This window comes from Phyllostomus hastatus, unplaced genomic scaffold (assembly GCF_019186645.2).
Source record: "Phyllostomus hastatus isolate PE091 unplaced genomic scaffold, TTU_PhHast_1.1 phas_scaffold_46, whole genome shotgun sequence".
In the NCBI taxonomy this organism is placed as follows: Eukaryota; Metazoa; Chordata; class Mammalia; order Chiroptera; family Phyllostomidae; genus Phyllostomus; species Phyllostomus hastatus.
Genome location: NW_025334032.1, coordinates 38,516,985 through 38,539,901, shown reverse-complemented (window position 1 = coordinate 38,539,901; position 22,917 = coordinate 38,516,985). Strand labels below are relative to the sequence as shown.

Genomic DNA, 22,917 nt, shown 5'->3' with positions numbered 1-22,917 from the left:
GGAAATTTTTAAAGAAGATTTTATTTATTTATTTGTAGAGAGGGAAGGGAGGGAGAAAGAGAGAGAGAGAGAAATATCCATGTGCAGTTGCTGGGGGTCATGGCCTGCAACTCAGGCATGTGCCCTGACTGGGAATCCAACCTGCGACACTTTGGTTTGCAGCCCTCGCTCAAGCCACTGAGCTACTCCAGCCAGGGCTAATTTGGAAATTTTAAAATAATAAAGTAAAAACTGTAGCTCTCAGGGGAGGCTTTGAAAAACACTCGGTCAACTCACACCGAAGACTGAAGTCTCCTGAGTCAACAGTCCGCCCCACTCAGAGGCAGTGAGGTACCATCCCTTAAAGACTTACATCGCACGCACAGATTTAGTACCCTTCATTTTTTAGAAGCACTTAGTGTACGTGACTGGGAAGGACTCAGACCGAGTCTTTCAGTGTACCTAATCAGGCCCTGGAAGTGATCAGAGACGCACAGGCATTGCCAGCCGTGCGGGACGCCAGTGTGAACACAGAAAGGAGTGGATGACCACGTGGAAAACGGAAAAGGCCCCTTGCCCTCAGGGAGTTTGCATCGCATAGCACTTGAGTTCCTTCCACTCTTGTGCATCCAATAAACCGAAGTTTTAAATGAAAAGAATTTCAAAGTCAAAATTCTTACACTTTTCAGCTCAAAACTGCAAGTCTAAAATCAATTATACATTTGAATTAGAATCACAAAGCCAAGTGTGTCTAATTAGTGTCTCTAATCTATCTGATATGGAAATGCCAAATGCACAAATTATGTGTAAGCCTGATTTTTAAGAAGCACTAATGCTAAAAAATTGATTTGCTTTGTCATTTCCGTATTTAATTCTAAACTCTTCTAGTAGCGGATACTGAGATGACGCACCTGAACTTCCTCGATGGGAAGCTCATGACCCAGATCGCCTCCAGCAGGTTCAAGGATGCGACACTAGGCTTGCACGTGCCGGTGAATCTTCCCGTAGGACAGACGGACACCTGGAGTTTGACTGTAACAGCGGCTGTGATAACTGGAATTCCACATCCACTTTCTTGAGATAGGGTTGGTCTCACAGTATGCTGTTGGCTTGGATTCAAGCCTTACCTTCGAGACTGCTTTTGATGTTGTCTCGTGACTGATAAGTTGCTGAACTGCCCCTCCCTCTCGCCCTTTACTCTCTGGTCTGGTTCCGCCGCCCTTACTATTTACAGCCCGACCCTGCCGTGTCCGGCTCTCGGCCTTGGCTCCAAGGGCATCTGTGGAAAGTGCGGACACTGGATGATGTCCCCCCACAAAGACCGCATTCAGGGGTGCCCGAGTGAAGGTCTTGCTCTTCCTCCAAAACATCCACCACCCCTCCCTTTCTTTCATAGGAACAATGGATATTTTCTGTTTTAAGTCCAGTGTGGTTCAAACTTACTTTCCAGAAAATTCTGAGCTTCAAACAGACTCCCCCCTTCCAGCCCCTTCTATGCCAAAATTCTACAACATTGCTTTTTTTTTTCCCTTAAAACCCTTCCGTGGTTCACATCACACTTGACGTAGACTACAAACCCCTTACGATGGCCCGCAAGTCCTCGCAGGACCTGGCTCTCCAGCCACACCGCCCCGCGCCCGCCTCCTCCCACAGAGGCCACGGCTCTTTCCTGCCTCCGGGCCTTTGTGGGTGCTGCGCCCTCTCTCCGAAACACCGCTGTCCCCATTCTTCGCTGGGACGGCCCCGCATCCTGTAGGTCTAGGATGCACTGTCGTGTTTTTTCAGAGAGGTTATTCTTCTTTGTAGAATGCACTTGATTTGTGCATTTATTTGCCTACTACTTAGACCATAAGCTGCCTGGGGCCATGTGGTGTTCTGCGTGCCCAGCAGCCATCCCGGCACTGGCAGACACTAGACGGTCCGTGATGACGGGCGGAGTGAGTAAATATCACAGTTGCCACGGCGATCGCCATCAGCTCTCCGTGGTAACGACTGTGTTCATTCATGTAACCACTTTAGGCTCCTGGGAGGTACTGAGTAATTGTTTTCTTGAATTGAATTGAGATATCTAAATGTCAATATCTTAAGCATTCATTCATACAATTATTTTTTATTACCTTTACGGTTCTTTACACATGTAGTCCTCTGTGGCTCTTAGACCTGTAGTGTTTCTGTTCTCAGTAGTCCTCTCACAACAACAAAGACATTTTACCAAAATGTGTCTTTTGGGGGGACTCCCCTTTTCTAACTTAAAAAGTGTCACTGAACATTAGTTGATTGGTTTACAGTTAGTAATAAATTCTGATCAGTGTCAATATAAGTTCCATACGATACTCAGTGATTTTTAGTTGTTTGTTTTGTATACTCTGGTATCCCCAGGGGTAGATTAGTTACACCAGCCTCGGGTTACAGAGGGCAGCCTTGAAATACTGAGTGGAAGCTCTGGTTCTGGATTCTATAACGTTTGTGGCTTACACCCCTCCCCGCTCGGCAAGGTTCTCCAAAAACCTTCCTAACCCCCCAAAGAATTCAAGCCTTGGAATAGCACTCAATTGTACTAGAACTGAATCTTAACCATTTAGGACCCGCTGGCTTTTTGACTGTGTGGGTTTTTCCAATATCGGCTCAGAATCATAGCCCCATGAACTTCGGATCCCCATGCCTGCACCCCTTGGCCTGTGAGCAAGACACGACAGCAATAAGATGATGATTTTGTATGTTGCAATGTCACCAGTGGGGTGAAAAAAAGCCCAAAGATGCCAAATAAAATACGATTTCGAAAAAGAAAAACCAGTTTAAAAAAATTGTTGTTGTTGATAACAACAAAGCATTTTTGGAAACCCAAACGGGGAGAGAAGTGTTTCTGAAGAACCGGTAGCAGCGCAGCGTCGCGGCGATTCGCAGCCTGTGGCCGCTCGTTTTTAACTCCCGTGACCTCCGCATCCTAGGCCGCATCCCGCCGGGGCCGGTGCCTCCTCGGCTGGGACTATGCAGCGCCCCCCTCCGCCCCCCTCCCCGCGCCCCCCCCCCGCGCCGCGCATTGTTGTCCTTCAGTGATTGGCTGTTGGACCAGAAACAGCTGTGCCGAGCCGAGCTGTGTATGTAGCCGAGCCGTGGACCCGAATGCAGGTTGGCGGGAGGGTAGTGACGCTCACCAGGGGCTCCAGGAGAGAGGAAGAGCCAGGCCACCTCCACTGCGCTTGCCAGCGGCACAGACCGGGTACCCAGGCGTTTGAGGCTTTTGGAGGAGCTCCGGGTGGCGCCCCCTGCCCGGGCCCTCGCTGACTGCGGGCTTGGCGCAGGTGGGCAGAGCAGGGCACCGCAGATCTGTCCGTTCCCACAGAGGGATTTCTCTTCCTCTCTGTGAGGGGGAGGGACCATCCTGAAAATATGTAAATATCCAAGCGCTGGCTCCAGGCTGTGGCGCCTGCCAAGGTCCCAGCGCCGCCGCAGGGTGTTTCACAAGACAAGGAGAAGCCTGCCGGGATCTGTGCTCTAACGCGAGGCAGCTTGGTGATTGGCGAGCCTGGGCGGCTGCCCTGCTTCCTGCCCTTCAATAGCCATTCTGCGCGCTGGCTACCAGGCGGCGGTGCCGCCGCGCGGTGTCGATCGACCGTCAGCCTCCGCATCCTTGGCAGCCATGGCTCCCGTCGCCGCCTCGGCCAGTAAGTAGGAGCATGCATGTGCAGGGGGCACATGCGTGTCGGGGCACACATGCGCGCGCGCGCACTCATACACGCGCGCGCGCAGGCACGCACACCACCTTAAGCCTGGGAAGGAGCAAGATTGACTAGACGCTGCAGCCGCGAGGACGACTCCCGCTCCTTGGATCCGGCAGAGCCCGCCCGCCGCAGCTGCTGTCTGCAGAGCTTGCTCGGATCTCCGTGCACACGCGTCCCCCCTTCCTGCCTCTGTAATGAAGACTGCCTCCCAAGGACTGCAGGGGAGGCAGGGCCCGCCTGCGCCCGGGACTGCGGGCCGCGCGGCTGGTAGGCCCAGGGGGACCCGACTTGGACGCTGTCATCCCCACGCCTTGCGCTGAGCCGCCCCTCCGGCTTCCCGGGTGCCTGATCCCGGGTCAGCCCCAGAGGCCTCGGCTCCCTCATTTGTTTGGGTCTTTTGTGCCGGGGCTCACAGTCGGCTAAGCACTCCTGCGCTGAATCGGGCCATTGTCTGCGCGCCCATTGCTTTCACACTGCAAGTCTCGGCGCCCCCACCCCGCCCTCCCCTCCCCGCCTCCTCCTGGCCGCGGAGCCTCCTAACGTGCCTTTCCCCCCAGGAATCTGGAAGCTATAAGCCGGGCGGATTGCAAATGAAGTGTAATGCATTGTGGGACGTGTGTAAAATCGGAGCCTTCGCTGTGGTGGGGTGTGGGGGCGTGGGGAGGGCCGGACCCGCCGCTGGCGGTGTAGACGCCGACGAGGAGGGGCTGGGAAAATGCGCGCAGAGTGCGCCCAGGTCGTGCCCACCGTAGACGGATGAAGCCGCGCCCCGCGCCCCGGCGCTGAGGCCCGAGGATCGGGGCCGCAGGTCGCCCTCCCCACCATGAAGAAGACCCGGAGCACAACCTTGCGGCGAGCCTGGCCTAGCTCGGATTTCTCGGACCGGGCCTCGGACCGCATGAGGTCCCGCAGCGAGAAGGACTACCGCCTGCACAAACGCTTCCCCGCGGCCTTCGCGCCCCAGGCTTCGCGGGGCTACATGACATCAGGTTGGTAACCGCGTAGCCGCCCCGGCCGGGGCCGCGGACTGCCGCGGGCTCCCCGCACGGCCGCCGGGGTGCTGGCAGGCGAGGCCGGGCGCTGATGGATGCGATAAGTTATGGGGAAAGCGGGAGAAAATTAGCTCACATCCACCATTTTGTACCTCCGCAGGATCCACAGCAGGCCCGCTCAATATGGGGTTTGGGAGGTATTAGTTCGGTGAAATGCGGGAGGGGGCCGCGCCGCGCGTTCGGGCTGCGGGGAGGTGAGCGACTGCGAGCCCCGCGCAGCAGCCTCCTTGAGCTTTGTGGCAGAGCCCGCGTCCGGTGTCGCCTGCAGTACCCGGCCTGCTGGCGCCTGCATCGTGGCCGGGGATCCCAGTGGGCATTTAAACAGCTCCCCTCTTCGGAACAGGGAACAGGTTCCCTGCCCCGTTCTGGACGGTTTGAGTGGGGGAAGAGCCCCGCAGACGTCCCCGGCTCCTCCGATGGGCACGCAGCGAGCTCTGTTGGAGCTCATTGAATGCCTTCTGTGGGGTAATGGTGTGTATGCGGATTGAACGCTCACATGATTTGGTGTGGGTTTAACATATGTTGCTTTGGATTCGGTTGTGTGGAAAGAATGGAGGCGGTATCGGGTGTTTGCCCGTCAGACGGGAAGGACAAGCAAAAACGGTACATGGAAATGAAGGCTTGGAAAAAGGGTTCCTCTGAAAATGCAGTGCTGTGTCTGAACGGGCCATTTCCCCTTGGAGACAGGATGGAATGGCTTGGGTGTGCGACTTGGGAATCCAGGGATAAAATCCTGGAGGAAATGCCGGAGGAAGGGGATGCAGGCTCTCTTTCCTGGTTTTCGCCTTACTTGTTGTTGACCATTTGTGTGTGATCATGTGCAAGACGTCAATTTTTGTTTGTTTTTCACCCTGGAAGAAGTAATTCTCCCCTAAACGCAGTGTAATGGAAGGGCTGAGATTATATCTGAGAGCACATCTCTATCCCATCTCTGTAAGTCCCGTCTTGACTGGGAAAACTGCTTACGGCTTGCGGTTGGTGCTTCCAGGCTGACACTGCTGTCTTCCTCCTAAAACAGCAAGTTTTAAAACCCGGGGGCCCGTATCTCATGCTTTAAAAATGTCTTGTGACCACATTTCCGTGAATATAAAGCCTAATAAAATAACCATCTTTTTTTATTGCAAAATCTGGTGACATACGGATGTTGTCTCGGTTTGAAATGTGATTTACAGCAGTACCCTTGACATGGAGCCTGCTGTTTTGCACACCTTCCGAATAAACTGAACTTAAGCTCAAGAGGTGAGAGTAGGCACATTGAAAACTTAAAAATATCCCGCAAAAGGACAGTTAGAGATAGAGAATTCTGAAACTTTCAGTCTTGACCACCAAGATGCCCGTGCAGGCTCCCCAGCGGATGCTACCAAGTCTAAAATAACCCTAAGAGTCCCCAGGCCTCCTGGCACCCAGCCAGTTCACAGGTTCACAGACCGTGAGATGTGTTCATCCTTCATCCGGCATATTAATTTCCCGGTGAGAGTTTCTGGGCAGAAGGAGGACGTTGCCATTGTTCAGATCAAGGTGAATAATAAAACGTGCACGTATGATCTGGAGTTAGACCCGATGGATGGGGGGATCCTTCTTCCTCCTTGTCTAAAACTAGAGAAAAAGTAAAACTCCCCACCAAGAGGGAAACATCCGTAATCCTAGGTGCCTTGTACATGCAAGTGTGCCATGGTTCCCAGGGCCCCAGCCCTCTTGCTGGTGAGGCTGTTGGAGCCTCCTCTGGGTGCACTGTGTGAGCTGGGACCTCTTTGCACAAACGATGCCATTAACTTTTAATTCTGCCCCCTCTCCCCTTCCCCAGCCCTGGGGGCGAGTGCTTCTTTCCAGTTCACAGGTAGTGCCACCACGTTTGGGGCATTCCACTGGTGGAGACTGGAAAGTAATTTTTCCACTAGAAAGTTTCCACAGAGCATGTTCGTAAAAGATGTCGCTCATGAGGGAGACGTCCCCCAAATCGTGGTACTTTGCGTTTGATAGTTGCCACCTTAAAGGCCACAAAAGCAAACACTTGTAATAATAGAGTTTTAAAGGATTTTAAAAGAAAGATAAAACAAAAGCTCCTCAGTTGACATCTTAAGACGGTTTCAATCAGTTTTTCTCCCCTGCCCAGCTAACTAATGTAAGCAGAGGGGAGGACAGGCCTGTACATCACCACCTTTGTTCGTTTATTAGTTTTCGTTTCACAGAAACTAATTCTGGGGTGCAGGGGATGGTGTCCCAGTTCCTCGTCTTCTGTTATTTTAAGAGACATGGGTTTCCTGGGGGCGGAGAATGGACCCTCAAGGTTTCATCTGGGCCTGCCACGAACCAGCCGTGTCCCTGGCGAGTAACAGGACCCCTGCCCCATCTGGAAGGGGCCCTCCCGGTCTACGCTGCCATTACAGATTCGGGCTGGGCAGTGGCTCTGTAATGAGCCAGCACAGGATTTCCGAACACTTACACGGAAAACGTTAGCAATAACCTTTGCCCTTTCCGCTTATTGGAGTCATGTGCCTCCGTAGGTGAGGCATGTGGGATAAGTGCTCCTTTTGCAAGGGCATCCTGTTTCCTGATGTCCCCAAATGGTACGTGAAATGCCTGCCTCTCGGGGCTCGCCTTGGCAACCGGAGGAAAGGCGGCGGTGGGGAGATGATGGATAAAGTCCTAGCGAGTTCTCACCATAGACACGTTTCAATAAATAGCATCCGGTTGCCTCCTCTCCCCTGGTTTGCAGACATCCGTTTTCAGCCCTGCCGCTCCAGCTGGGTTACTTTGAAACTACCTGCGTGGAGGAGTCCTTTCACCAGGCGGGCGAGCGCAAGTGAGGAATATTGCGCTTGGCGGTGAATGACTTTATTCCTTATTTCCCGGGAGAACACGAATGTGCTTACGAAAGGTCACCTCTCTTGGCGTTTCAATATCCTTTCCACTCTCGCGAATGTTTTTATATGAAAAAAGGCCTATGAGTACATTGTGTAAAACCCTTAGCATTTTTACGCCCCGAGAGCAATTCTGGCTTGAGTTTCCTGTGCCCCGGAGGGTCGGGACGGCTCAGACGAAAGGTGGTGCTCTTTGGTGCGAGGGGGCTTGTGCTTAGTGCGGGTGGGACCGAGGAGCGGAATCTGGTTAGGTCCTTGGGGACGGGGCAGTGTGCCGCTGACTTGTGAATGTGGGACAGGTTTCGTGGATCAGCCCCAGAAACCATGTGTGTCTAATCTATCCGGTGCAAAGCAGAGGTTCTTGTAGTTTGTAAGAACAGAGGCTGGAGTCAGCTCTCCAGGAAACTTAGCCACAGTAGCACGAGAGAGAGATGCCGTGGGTGATTTTTTTAAGTAGATAATACACTCTTCGTGCAGCAGTCAATCCCTAGACTATTTTCATTCGGCAGCGGAAGGCTGCTTCCACTCGTTGGAATGGACCACCACTCGTTGGTCCGAAAATCCTGCTGATTTCTCCCTCCCAGATGTTTCTAAAACCTGCCCCCGCCTTCATCTCTGTTGTTTAAATCTTCTGTTTGGTTACACGGTCTTCCACACTGACCTCGCTCACCGTCCAGTTCATCTTCCGTGTGTCCTCAGCGGGTGTGTGTGTGTGTGTGTGTGTGTGTGTTTGATAAGTCTCCCCTACAGCAAAGCTGGTCGTGTTCCATCTCTTTTTACCGCCTCTCCTGCCCGTGGATGAAGTTCTAGACCAAGCTCTTCGTGGGATGGCCAGTCCGCCTTGTTCAGTGCCCCTTCCGTGCCTTCCCCCACCGCCCTGTGCTCCATCCGGGCTCTGGAAACCCGTCACCGCCCGGAACCGGCCACACGCCCCTTCGCTCTCGGTCTTCCTCCAGGTCCCCTCTGCCGGGGGATGGCTCGCGCGGCCCGTGTTAGCGCTGGTGCGATGGCAGCACCGTCACGCTGTGAGGCGTCGGGAGCCGACGCGTGCGCCCCCCGCACTAGCCGGCAGGTTCCTCGGCGGCGGTCCGTGTTTTCGTCACGGCCTGGCACGTGGCGGCGCTCAGTAAATGTTTGGCGGGTGGATGAATAGAACATGGCTTCCCTTAAAAAGTGGGATGAAGACATTGTTTTGAGCCCCTAATGTGAGTTATCCTCTCACAACCATGGAGTAATTCACGCGCATAAACATGCATAGGGACCTAAGATTCGGCTCCTGCAGGGGGGCTTCCCGTCGGGGTGGTAGACGGGGCCGTTGGAAGGCAGCGAAGAACGGCGTGCAATCAGGGGTCCGGGGGTGGTGGACACGGCGCGTGTAAGTGCAGAATGCGGAGCAGGGCGGAGGACGGGAGGCTGTGGGTTAGGAAAGGCTGCCTGGAGGGAGGGCTGGCCGGTGTCGTGGGTGAAGGACGGGGCGGTTCCGAAGAGCCGGAGGAGGGGGAGGGCTGCGGGAAGGCCGCGGAAGCGGCGGGGGCCGGGCTCGGACTCGGCGCTGGACGTGAGCGCGCCTGGGGGAGGCTGGCCGTGCTGCGGCCGCGGGAGTGAGCGGGACCACGTGCAGCGCGGCCCCGGGCAGCTGGACACGCAGGTGGAGCTCCGAGTTCGTGGGGTAGGGAGAGATGGGTGAGTCTGGGAGACAGATGACGGCGGGGCGTTTTGGAAGTGCCGCCTGGCCGTGGTTTGCGGGAGAGGTGCACGAGAGTCTCGAGGCCAGGAGACTGGGAGGCCGTTGAGGGGTGATGTGGTTGAGCAGTAGACGCCGGGGGTCCCCACAGAGTGGGGTTTCCCAGCCTGCCAGGCATGAGCACGCGTCCCCAAGATTGTCCTGTTGTTTACTTCCCATTTGCCTTTAACTTGACCTATTTTTTTTACTTAAATGAGTAAAAAGAAAAGTTTGTATTCCATGGGAAAGTATGGGTTTCATTGGATAATTACAGTTTTCTAATCCCCATTAGAGTTAGTATATCACTCTTTTAGTTAAAAAAAAAATCAAGTAGGTGTCACTTAAAACGACCTCATGTGGCTGAAGGGTACTCATGCCCATCAAGGCAGCGCTGTATCAGCCACGGGGCGGCGGGGGGGGGGGGGCAACGAAGAGGAGAGGGGGCTCCAGGAGGACCATGGAGCCGACTGGTTTTGGTGACTGACTCGATGTAAGAGGTAAAGAAAGTACAAGGTGAATCGGAGTTTTGCCGGAAGAACACAGTCCATGGCCACGAAGCCGGGGGAGATGGCACAGGTGCTGAGTGCCGTTCGGGACAGCATGGGCGGGCTGTCCGAGCAGAGAGTCAGTCCCGAGGCGCACCTGCAGAGGTCAGGGGCGCAGCTGGGGGTCACCCCCTTAGCCACGTGAGTTGGGAACCCGACAGTAGCTCAGCTTTTTGTACCTCGTGTTCTGCCTCTTAGAGGGGAGCGGATGACGGACTTCTTTTCGTTTCCAGCAGATGGTCAGCTGCACCCCCTTAACTTTGAGTCCTGCTTGGGTTTCTGAAACTCTGGACTGTCCAGGTTAGGGTTTCTTGGAGATCGGCCGCTCTGCTCTTTCTACAGGCAAAGTGCTTTTTAATTTTGGATTTGTTTTTATTCGTGTTTGCCTTTATGCAGAAGCTGTTGCATTGTTGGTCAAGGGGATATACTTTTGATACCTATAGTCAGGTTTGAAAAGAGTTAGAACAATACAAGAAGCAGCCCAAAAGACCGGACCCGCCCTGTAAATAACGTGTATTTTAAACATCCATCATATACCTAGTCAATTGAAAAATTATGGCTCAGGTAACTCATACTCACAGTTAAAGCCTCCATTTATCTTTCTGCTTAAATCCGTGATGGCCCCTCCAGGCCAAGTCTCCTCTCTTTTTGAAGATGAAAGGGAGCTCTTCGGCAGCCGCCCGCCAGGCACTGGTTGTGGGGGGGGAGGCCCGTCCGCACGGTTTCAGGGAGGGGCACCGCCGCGCTCCGCACTTCACAGCCCAGTGCACCCTGGCTGCGGGCTCCTGTCTGGCTGACTCCCCTAGAAGAGCTATTAGACCTCTCATTGCTTTGGGCATATCCAGCTTTTGCTTTGAAATCATTTCATTATTAGATGACATGACAGCCCCCATAGCGATCGAGGTGCATGGGATATTTCTCGGTTTTTTGGGCTGCCCATCCTCTGAACCCCCTTCCCGTGTCTGTAATTTCCCGTTGTCAAGGGTAGACTATGTCCTCCAAAAGGATGTGTTCAAGCCCTGACTTCTGGTACCTGTGAGTATGGCCTTCTTTGGGAATAGGGTCTCTGCAGGTGAGATGAAGTTAAGATGGGATTAAACCCGAGTAGGGTGGGCCCCAAATCCACTATGACTGGTGTCCGTACGGGAGGAGGAGAGGCACAGATTCGGGGGGAGGCCGTGTGAAGATGGAGGCAGGGATTTAGTGACGTGTCCACAAGCCAAGGTCCGCCAGGGGTTGCTGGTCGCCTCCAGGACTCAGGAGAGAAGTGGATTCCCCCTGCCGCCCTCCAGAGGGCAGCACTCGGGCTCCTGACGCCCAGCCTCCAGGCTGTGGGGGAGGACGTGCATTTATTTCTCTTGTTTCCAGCCACCCAGTGGTGGCATTTGGTTTCCGCGGAGGGAGGGAGCACGTGCACCCACCGCAGGACCCTTGCACAGGCGGAAACCTCAGTTCTCTGTGTCAATCGATGCCCACCTTGCCGTGGACTTGCTTTGCTGCACTACCTGGCACCCGGGGCACGGCGCCAGCCCGGCCTCACCGATGACACAGCCCCTTCCGGACTTGGAAGCTGTCGCACGGGGCGGGGCAGTGGGGCTGGGAGCCATGTCCCCTGGGGTGGCGGTGGCGTTGCAGGAAGACGGCACTCTGGAGGCAGTGCGGACAGCAGGCAGGCGGTGTCCAGTGGGACGCCAGCTGCAGCGTCTGTGCTTGCCCGTGGCTGCCCGGGAGTCCCCACCGACGCAGCTGTGGCTGTGGGGTTCCGAGCCTGGGTCTCCATGCCTCCCTCGGTCCTCTGAATGACCCAGGACATTTCGGTGAGTGAACGGCCATGATTTAGAGCAGAGACGCAGGCCAGATGGCTTCCCAACCCTACCTTCCGTCCCGGACTACGTCCACCTGGAGAAGTTACCTCCCTTCCCGGGGCCTTGACATGGGAATGATAACAGCATGCGCCCACTGGGTTTTGGTGAATTAATACTTTACGGAAAGTACTCAGAGCCAAGCGTGGCACGTAGCAAACGTTCTATCTGCAATATTTGTCACTAGTATTATTAAAAGAGCCGGCACCGGGTTCTCTCCCATGTCACTAAGAGTCTTGAAGGACACATGCAGACTTTCAACAGGATCTCAGCAGCTGTCCCTTCCAAGTGTGACGTAAAGAGGAAATCACATGTAAGCCACGTAAGGAAGTACGGTTGCACTTGGCTTTGCAACCACGTCACCTTCACTCTGTGCGAGGCCTCCAGAGCCCCTGGGGCCAGGGCCCCCTCCGGAAATGCCCGTTTCCCTCCACTGTGCATCCGGCCGCCTCCTGGTGTTTCAGACCCTGCTCACCAGTGGGCTCTGGCGGAGGCCAGTTCGGCCGGTGGAGTGACTGAGCTGCTCCTTTGCGCTTCTGAGATAATCGACACATCAGATGACTGACAGGCCGGGCGTCACTCCCTTGTCTGATCCTCTCTCTAGACTGTAAGCTCTTCGAGCGCTTGGCTCCTGGCTCTCTGGGTGTTGTTCCAGCAAGTTCCAGGCGTGTCGTTGGCATGCAGCAGGAGTTTCCGCGACAGCTGGAGACCCACTGTCGTGCTGACAGTCCCGGTAGTGACGGTGACATCTTGGGCCCCTGGGTTTTGCTTCCGTCTTTAACCCTGGTCCTAGCTGGTGCCCCAGGGTAGTCGTGGCGGGATCAGTCATCTCGATCCACTCCTCCTGGGCCAAAGCAGTGCCCTGGGGCAGTTTGGAAAGCCCCTGGTGGTACCTATGTAGACTTCTGTCTTGGGATTTTTAAAATTCCAAGATGAATCCTTGGTGAAATTACAGAACAATACAGCTTTTTTGAATGCACTAAACTTCTAAGATAAAGCGTCACTCTAGATCAGGTGCTGGAGCTCATCAATACAGGGGGTCTTCCTGTTGACCCAGTGAGCACAGTTGAAATTTCATTCCCAGTGGTTGCTGTAGAATAACTGAAAAGAATACTCAGACACATTTTCCTCGTCCTCGCTGACTGGTTATTTATAGTGAAGACAACGGACAGCTGTTGGTAAACTTTAAAACACTGCTTTGGGAAAGGCCTGTTTTGCCAGGCGGTGGACACGCCCAGAGGAGTCGGACAGCGAGTGTGGGCGCGATGTCAGATGGGTTTTCCTGCAGGTGTCCTGGTGGCTTCCGTCGAGGGCTCGTGAATGACTTCACAGAGCAGGGCGTTGAGACTTACAGCGCGAAGTCAGGTGATTGGGCGTCCTGGCGTTTTATGTGGTCAATTCATCCTGTTTCTTATGTGTAAAAGGAGGATAAAATTATATCTGATTTGCAGTTGTTACGTGGATGACATGAGCAAATCTATGCAAAATAATCAGCACAGTGCCTGACAGTAAGAACTTAGTACACTTTTGCTACTAGGCCTTTATTTGTTTTGGGGCATTCACCCTGCAGGACGGACTCGTTTCTAAAAGTTTCCCACCGGGGATGCAGAAGAAGGGGGGCAACAGGCACCGTGTCGGGGGTCCAGCAGAGTTGAAGACAAGTCGAGTGAAATCTGAGTCCTAGACTTGGTACTCAGTTCACTGGAGATCAGATGTTCCATTCCTTGTTGATTTGGGTATGAGAGCTAAGAAGTCTCCAGAATCCTTCATTTACCTAAGTAGGTTTGCTGGTCTTTGAATTTCCAACTTAGGAAAAATGGCAGAGAACCGTGGTGTATTCATTATTTCCCGTGAGCTATAAATCGAAGAGAATTTGGCTTCTTCTGAAGTCAGTGAGCTGGTGCTCTGTATCATCGGACATGGTTTACTATGTTGGCTTTGCAGCCGAAGGTAAAGAAGGGAAAACCTCATTGGAGCTGAGGGTTGAGATGTGTGTTTGCGTGTGTTTGCGTGTGTAGTATAAATGATGTCGCCGAAAGGCAGTATGGGAAAGGAAAGCCGTGAGGCCAGGGTTATCGTTCAGGGCCCGTTTGGAAAGGAGAAGAACCCAGTGGCCTCTGGAACTGAGTGCCTTTTCCTCCTCCGTGGTGACGGTGCCGCGGCATCTCGGGTCGGAATGCCCTCTGGGCTGGCCAGGGGGTAGAAGGCTCCCTTTTCTGCACGTCACTGAATCAGCAGCTTCCCCAAGAGCAGTGGGTTTGGTAGTGGGACCTGGGGTTCCATGGGGACAACCTGAGCTGGGGGAGGGGCTTTCAAAGCTGCCATCTCCTCCCCCTCCCCTCACTTTCCTGGCAGACATGGGAACCACTGCCAGCCAGGATCCAGATGCTGAGAACGTGGTGCTTCCCACTGTTCCTGGGTCCACTCCCAAGTTCCCATTTCCCCCATTAGTTTTCAACACTCTGCGTGCCCCCCACCCAAATGTCCCTTCCTTTAAGTCCAGGGGAAATACCTAAAGAAGAACTTGAGGGTATTGAGTAGCTTGCTTTATGTGGTTATAGCTAACTAATTGAACTTCAAAAGCACCCTCTAGCCTTGGCCCATGTGGCTCAGTTAGTTGGAGTGCCATTCAGTAACCAAAAGGTTGAGGGTTCGATTCCAGGTCAGGGCACATGCCTAGGTTGTGGGTTGGATCCCCACTTGGGGCACATACGGGAGGCAACCTATCAATGTTTCTCTCTCGTCTCTCTCTCTCTCTCTCTCTCTCTCTCTCTGAAAGCAAGAAAACAATGTCCTCAGGTGGGGCTAAAAAGTAAGAAGGCATCCTCTAATCATAATTTCAAAATACAACAAAAGCTCTGGCTGAGGTTGCTTACAGCATAGCTCTTTGGGAGACTCCCGCTCTGCTTTTCCTGCACGCTGTACCCTGCTTGGTGCAGGCAACGACTCACACGTGTGGGGGACGTCAGAGAACGTTTGTTTGGGATGCAAACGGCCTAATAAGCGGTGGTGCATCCTCTCGATCTTCAGGGCCAGAAGTGGAGACTTCAGTGGTCAGATGGACGGAGACGAGAAAGCGCGTTCTGTCAGTGCCGCCCTGGCGCGGGTCGTTAGGCTGGGGTTGAGGCCGCGGGCTCCCGAGAGGTGTGGCTCGCGGCCACGCAGCGTCGTTATGCAGTCAGGCCCTGCAGGGCTGCTGGTCGGCGTGGGGGCGGGAACCAGGTCAGAGGGCCTGGGGCCTAGGCACGGGCTTCCTCCCTCGGTCGGAGAACGTGCTTCTGAGCCAGGTGACAGCGTTCCCGGGGGCTCGGAGAGGTGGGTACTGAGAGGGCGCCTTTTGACCCTCGGTTCCCTTTCCCCCAGGGAAGGAAACCATGGTGACTGAGCATGTACTTGGTACCAGTCCATGCCTAAGAGTCACCTCACGTAGTCTCAGGACAATCCCGGAGGCAGCCACTAATTAATGTTTTAAGCAGCATAGATGACAAAACTGAGATTTTTTTATTCACACACACACCCATACTTACTTTATTTTTTTTTAAATGTTTTACTTATTTATTTTTAGACAGAGGGGGAAGGAGGGAGCAAGAGAGGGAGAGAAACATGGATGAGAGAGAGAAACATCGATCTGTTGCCTTACCACCTGCTGCAGGTGTGTGCCCTGGCCAGGAATCGAACCGGCGGCCTTTTGCTTTGTGGGACGATGCCCAACCCCTGAGCCACACTGGCGAGGGGCACATACACATGCACTTTAAACAGTGTGTGTATTTGACGACTTTCTGTTACACGTTAGTCAAATTCACTTCTGACTTTTAAGAAATCATTCAGTATTACCTTTCACTGCTCCAGAGGTTCATCTGGCACTTTCTCCAGGGCCCCGGAGGAGAGGTCCCTGTTGTACTGACAGGAAGGATGGTAGAGCTCCCTGTGTGTTCTGACGAGTCTACCCTCACATGTTCGTGTGTTTTACTTGAAATAACCTTTACCCCACCCGCTGAAGCTCTGAGAATCACCGTGCTTTGCCCGAAGAACAGTGGGGTCCCCTAAAGCTGGCAGAAGATGGGGGGGTGGCAGTAACTGCTAGACTATTTCCCTGCGCTGTCTCTTACTCCCTTTCCATAACCTTATAGTGGGTTTCTTTCTTTTCTTTTAAGATTTTATTCATTTATTTTTAGAGAGGGAAGGGAGGGAAAAAGAGAGAGAGAGAGAAAGATCAATGTGTGGTTGCTGGGGGCCGTGGCCTGCAACCCTGGCATGTGCCCTGACTGGGAATCGAACCTGCAACACTTTGGTTCCCAGCCCGAGCTCCATCCACTGAGCTATGCCAGCCAGGGCTTAGAGTGGGTTTCTTCTCTGTCCCTTGGAGCCCCTCAGCTGTCCTCACTGGCCCCGTGTTCTCAGAAGCTGTCAGTCACGCCCCGAGCATCGCTGGCTCGTCTCGGAGTGGAAGTCGTTGGGGTCGTCCAGCTCCTGAGGCCTCACTTGTTGGGCACACGGGGCGCAGACAACAAAATCTGGAACTTCTGATGGACAGGAACCACCCCCCGCCGCCCCCCCGCACACATCATCTCATTCATTTGTGAACCATCGTCTTCTGCTGACTCACTTTCTCGCACTCTCCTCTCCTTCTGAAAAGTCGCGGAGGAGACGTTCCGTTCCGTGCAGTCTGTCTTCCGCCATCTGTTCCTGCCGCAGTGTAGACGGAACAGCATTCTGAGTTAAGAATAGGGCAGGATCCGAATCACTGAATGCGACAGCACCCAACACAGCGTTTTAAACATTTTTTAAGAAATGTGTTTATTTGCCCTGGCAGGCATAGCTCAGTGGATTGAGCTCGGGCTGCAAACCAGGTATTGCAGGTTCGATTCCCAGTCAGGGCACATGCCTGGGTTGCAGGCCATGGTCCCCAGCAACCGCACATTGATGTTTCTCTCTCTCTCTTTCTCCTTCCCTTCCCTCTCTAAAAATAAATAAATAAAATCTAAAAAAAAAGAAATGTATTTATTTTAGAGAGAGGGGGAAGGAAAAAGAGAGGGAGAGAAACATCAGTGTGAGAGAGAAACATCGATTGCTTGCTTCTTGCAGTGCCCCGACTGGGGACCGAACCTGCTACCCAGGCGTGAGCCCTGACTGGAACCAAACCGGTGACCTTTTGCCTTGTGGGGTGATATCCAACCAACTGAACTATGGTCAGGGCCCCAGCACAGTAATTTAAAATAGTGGTGTCAGGGGCAAAGAAGGATGACTTATACAGGCCTGCGTGATGTAAAATAGGACTAAGTCCCAGGTTATCAAGAAATCAGTAAGGTAGAGATTTTGGTGAATATGATAATAAATATGGATGGAAGCAGCAATCAGGACGTAATCGTCATAGTGTTGCCAACTGGTGTTTGGAGAGGAAGCGGGGAGTGTGGGCGTGTGCTGGTGTGGCATCCTCACTGTTGCCTCCTCCTGCCCTTTCTGGCACTGACCCGGGGCTCCCGTCTGTGCGGCTCTGCCGTGGTCTGTCCTGTCCCCCCCTTCGGAGATGCCCCCCTTCCTATCTGCAAGCCAGTGCGCGGACCCTCCGCGGGACCCAGGCCTCCCGGCGGGCCTCCCAGAAATGCCCTTGGCTCTGGGCCTGCTCTTGCTGTTGGTGGACGGTCCTGCAGAGGGTGTGGCAGGCCCCGCCTGGCGGTCACGGTCCTCCCCAGAGAGGACGAAAGCACAGGTTTGCTTCCGGCTGCACAGACGGGGCCCGAGGAGCCGCCGTGTGTTATTTTAGGGTTCCGTGTGCACTGCTTGCCTCCCGGCTTCTCCTAACAGGCGGGTTTCCAGTTCTGGCCGCCTGTCCTCGGTGCGCTTGCTCCTTTGGCCTGGGCTGGGAAGGGGGCCTCGGGAACGAGGAGGAGGAGGCATCGCCCTGCCGCTCATCCCTGCGTCTCCCCAGTCGTCCACCGAATGCCGACAGCCTGGGTGGCTGCCTTCATTTGCAGAAGAAAAACTCTTGGGATTAGCAACGCCTGTACCTAAGGCTCCTTCAGTGCCCTTTCAAGACTGGGGAGAAATGTCTATTTCTGGTGGAGAATACTATGGAGAGGCACTAGCTTTCTAGAGGAGAGCTTTGGTCTTCAGAGATTTATGAGACGTTGGTTCTTGGTGGGGGGTGGTCAGGAAGGCCATGCAGGCCACTGACCCAGCGACACGCAAGCTCATGTGGCCCTTGGGGGTCTATTCTCAAAGTTCCGGAGGCAGGAGGGAATTACAGACTGGGTGTCTTCTTGGAAATGGTCCTGACAAGGACACCAACCGCTACCTTGGAGTGATAGGAACTTAAAGGAAATGAAGATGTCTGAGAAAGCCATCTTTTATCCAGAGAAAAAGCAGGTTTGGGTTGACACGTGAAATGCAAACTGGGCGACAGTTTGGGCCTGTGATGTAACCCAAGCCCAGAAAAAGTAGCCCCTGGAACTGGCTCGACAGGTACTCAGGTAAATATACTTTAATTGCTGTCTTGGGTTTCATACACATAATCTTTAAAGAGGTAACTTAAAATGTTTAGCTCTTTGGAAGATTATGTGGCATGTAGTTGTGTTTGAAAACGTAGAGATTTGCTGAAGTCGAGGGGCCTGTCCATCACTAATGATGGGTTTCTTTTGTGCAGCGCAGAGGGCGAGACCACACGGTTACAGAGCCGTGCCCCGTGTGTCGAGTAGCGAGCTGTAGTGAGGTCAGATACTTTGTGCTGTTTTTTTGACTCTGGTGACATGTGCCTTTTCTGGAATGATCTGGTCTATAACTTAGATACAAATGCTATGGGAATTCCAGAAGAAGCAGGGTGGGTTTGGAAGAAGAAGTATAAATATATACCCTCCTTCTACTACATCAAGTGCAAATACTTCGGGCCATTGCCTCCCTGAGCGTAACCCTGAGATACGACCCGTGTCAGTCCCTGGTTGACGGTTGTCGGGCGGGCCCGCTTCGAGCACACGGGGTGAGACCGAGAAGGCGACGGACGGGCTCTTCTGTGACGCCGATCTTCTGAGATCGCGCCGGGCTCTTCCGAGCCTCTCGCACACGTTAACACTGACTGCACGAAGAAACTCTCGCTCCGCCGCCCCGCGCGCCCAGAAGAGAGCCCCGTGTGCAGCCCGGATGGGGGCGGGGGGTGCTGGCGGCTCTGGCGAGCCGGCGGTGAGGCGCGGGTCCCGGGGCAGGGGCTGTCCTGTCGGCATGAGGTGCACCGCGCTCTGATTGTTTTCGCGCCTCCGTTTACGACGAGTTATCCGGGGGATGGAACTTTTGTTGTTAGAAGGGAAATTGTTTTTTTTTTTTTTAATTTTTTTTAAAAAGTTTATTTATTTATTTTTAGAGAGGGAAGGGAGGGGGGGATAGAGAGAGAGAGAGAGGGAGAGAGAGAGAGAGAAACATCAATGTGCAGTTGCTGGGGGTCATGGCCTGCAACCCAGGCATGTGCCCTGACTGGGAATCGAACGGAAATTGGTTTTCAACATAAGAGTTTAAAGCGTAATAGAATATCAGGAAGCTGTATTTCTTGTTCTTTATGGAGGAAAAACTGTATTTTCTTTTGATGCCATCACTCAGTATTTCTGAAAATCTGGTTCAAATACTGATTCCGATCTACAGTGTTTTCTTTTTTTCTTGCGTGATATTCCAAGAGACATATGTGGCTTCGGTAGATGTCTGAAATCAAAGGGACTGAGCCTCAGCTATAATAGAACATTCTGTCGGGGGTAATGAAAGTGTCTTGATTAGTATCAAAACAACCCTTAAACATGTTCATCTAGAAACTAGAGTTTGCTGTGGAAATGACTGTATTAAACCCAAACTCTAGCTTGCCGAGGGACTTTTTCTTTAAAGTTACCAAAAGATCTTCATGCATCATCGACTACAACGTATTTATTGCGGAGCTGCCGTGTTCCCGGCGTCCTCTTCTGCTGGCCTATCCAGGGACCTCTGGGGTCTGCCTGCCAGCAGCAGGCAGCGCCAGGTGGCTCGGGGCAGCGACGGACACAGGCTGCCGTCCCCACAGAGTCACAGACTGTGGGGAAGGGCGGGAACCGGGAGACATTCCCTGTGCCTGGGAGGTGCTGTGCAAGGCGAGGGGGAGCGAGAACGGAGTCTGGGGAGTGAGGCCTCGCAGGCGGGGGGACGCGCCGTGTTTCATCCAGACAGGGTCACCTGGGCCAGTGAAAGGGGCACTACTGATCGGTCCACCTGGCTCGCAGCCATCAGCTGCAACGGCCCCAGCGAAACTGAGACACGTGGTGACCCTACTCCTACCAGTAAGACATTGGCGTGTTATTCAAGAGGCAGGAAATGAGGAGCCACGGGAAGCGTTTAATCTAGAAAGTGATGAAATAAAACTTTGCGTTGTAAAAGCAAAAGGAGCGGCGTGGAGATCAAGTCAGCACTGTTCTGGGCCCCAGGTGGGCTGATTTACGGAGATGGACATGCACGGGGAGAAGGTTTGGGGTACGGGGCGCCACTGAGTTCGCTATTGGATATGTTGCCTCTGAGGTATTGACGCAGATTGGCAAGTAGAGATATTTGATAATTTTCCCCTTTATGCGTTACCCTGAAAACCAGCCTACACAATCCAGGGCTGGTATTGTTGCTTATGGCTTTAGTTCCCCGAAAAGACCGTACGTGCAGAGATTTGCTTTGTTTCACTCGAGGGATCACGTCCGTCTCGAGTAACCCAGTTCCTGTTCTGAGCCTCGTGGAGAGCAGGGTGGCTGCTCCTCTTGCAGCGACGTGAGCTTAGCAGGGATGCGGGGAACCCAGCTCCCTCCAGCAGGTGTCTCCCAGCTGCCTGTTGGAACGGGAGAACACGTGGGTGTCTTTGCAGCCTTCGAACTAAAGAAGTGTCCCACACGAGAGCTCCTCACCTAAACAATATTTATAGCCTCCTGCAGAACACGACCTCAGACATACCTCGCACTGGGAAAGTTCTTATGCTAGAGAGCTTCCCCGTGTGTTCCCACGGAACCTTAGCACACACATGTGGAGGTGGCAGGAGGCAGGTCGACACTCTAAATGACAGTGAAAAAAGTGACGACTGTGACAGTGCTTTCTGAACGCTCTCCTGGTTAATGTTGATATTGTTCGGTATTTCACATTGTTCAGGTGCATCGGTTGAGGTTTCTCCTTGAGCTCCTGGGTAATTTCAGCAGCAGATTATCTGGGTCCAGATTATCTGGATCTTTCCACATGTGTGTTTGACTTTGTGGACAAATACAAATAGCACAGCTTTCCCCCAACGTATTTTAAATGACTAATTTGAGAACCAATACCGTCGGTTTCGCAGAAGACATCATTGGAAACAACTTTTCTTCGGTATTTAATCTTATTGAAATTAAAGTGACTACCTAAAATTCTGCACAAAAAACGGGGGAGTTTTCGTTCGTAACACATGGCGCCCGACTTGGGTGTCATAACGGTTTCTGTTTTGAATGCTGTCATTAAACTTGTGGTATCTTATGTCTGGCGAGGCGTTTGTTATTTATTTGTACGACACCTCCTCCTCCTCCCCCCACAAAGGATTTGAGATATCTTACATAGATATTTAAAACGTGATATAATTTTAAAAATTAAATACGTGGAAAAATGGACAAAGGGAGAATAAAAGGGAGACAGCAATCCGAGGGCAGGGTGTTTCGGAATTCACAGGAAGAGGATACAGTGCTGGAAGTGAGAAGAAATCCAAACCGGACTCCAACCCATGCAAAGGTGAAACTGTAACTATGATCGTTAGCTGAGTGATCTGCCCCTCTCTCCTGCGTGGGCCGCCCCAACCCTGTTCTCTTACATCAGGAAAAGCGTTATTCGAGCACGTTGATGCAGTGATGTAATTATCTTTTATTTCTTAGAGAGCCTGCCTTTTATTTCTGTCTCCTTTACTGACTTACATGGTTCCACAACAATTAGCAATTAGCAAATTAAAACAAACACGGCATCCAAATTCTTTCATGCAACAACACCTCGATTCAGGGCCGTGCTTTGCAACCCCCTTGGCCTCAGCAGGCCTCCTGCCTGTTTTCAGGAAGAAGTACCCCGGGAATGCTTCCTTTCCCACCCAGAAATGTAATCTGACCTGCACACCTAACTAAAAAAAAAATCCGTGTGTTTACCTAGTTGTGAAATAAGTGGGAACGAAGAAGAACGTAACTTATCATAAAGGAATGTGCGTTTTAGCAGCACACGTGAGGTGGGGCTTCCTGAGAAGACGGGGGTGGCCAGAGGCCTGCACCTGTCCGGGCGTCCCCACCAGGTGCAGACGCAGCCGCTCCAGCGCGCCGCATGGGGAGCCCCGACAGGAGCCGCCACGGCCATCGGGGGTGACACGGCATTCTGAAAGAAGGACCCACTGCAGGCAACCTTTCAACACAGCGAAGTTTGTCCCCTGCGCAGCCGTGATCCTGGAAAACGCAGTGTTTCTCAAAGCTGGGCAGAACAGGCTCGTGTTCACCTGTGAAATGGAATTCCGCCCTGAGCGAGAGGGATTAGGGATCCGTCCTTCGCAGAGCAGATGCCCGTCGGGGCACCGGGAAGCAGGTGCGCGCACGCACGCCGGGGTCCGCCCCGTGCCCTGCAGCGCCCGCGGCGTCCCGGAGCCGTCCCCGTGCGGTCCCGTGGCACCGTCTTCAGCGCTGTGGCGAGCAAAATTGCCTCACAGATGTTCAAAACACCTCTAATTGGGGTCACCCTGCTGAGAGAGAAGAGGAGGAAGATGAAAAGAAGCAATTTCAAGTTCATCTGTAGGGTCATCTTTCCCTGAGGCCTGAAATGTAGCATTTGGGGATCAGCTCCTGAGAGAATGCTCGGGGTGAATGAGTTTGTCTCCCTGCTGCAGAAAAAAAAAATAGAAGGAAAACTGAGACGAGAGGGACAAAAAGTCGGGTGAGTGGTTGGAGGCAGGGCAGAAGGGCAGGCGGTTTGGCGGCTCAGGGCCATGAAACCAAGCTGGATTCGGGCCCTGGCACTTGGGAGCTGGGTGGTTTGCAAAAACCCTTTTAAAGCCTGAGTCTCCTTCTTCACCGGTCACATACCACCTGTGCCTCATGGGTAGGGTTGTGGTGGGGACTGACGAGTTGGTCACAGATTACAGTAACTGACATTGTGCCTGGGACCCGGGACAGACTTCATAACTGTCGGCTCCCTCCGCCCCCTC

The 22,917-nt window shown here is 53.2% G+C and overlaps 1 protein-coding gene across 7 annotated transcripts in view; it reads left to right on the top strand.

Moving 5' to 3' along the window:
* Positions 1 to 22,917, top strand: part of STOX2 (storkhead box 2) — a 184,609-nt gene that overhangs the window by 84,929 nt on the left and 76,763 nt on the right. The window contains exon 1 of one of the 7 annotated variants that reach the window (XM_045821235.1): positions 4,257 to 4,690. The exons of the other annotated variants lie outside the window; for them this stretch is intronic. Coding sequence (XP_045677191.1) covers positions 4,525 to 4,690 — 166 coding nt within the window. The 5' untranslated portion in view covers positions 4,257 to 4,524. Of the gene's footprint in view, positions 1 to 4,256; positions 4,691 to 22,917 lie in introns of those variants that run through there. 7 annotated transcript variants of the gene reach the window in all.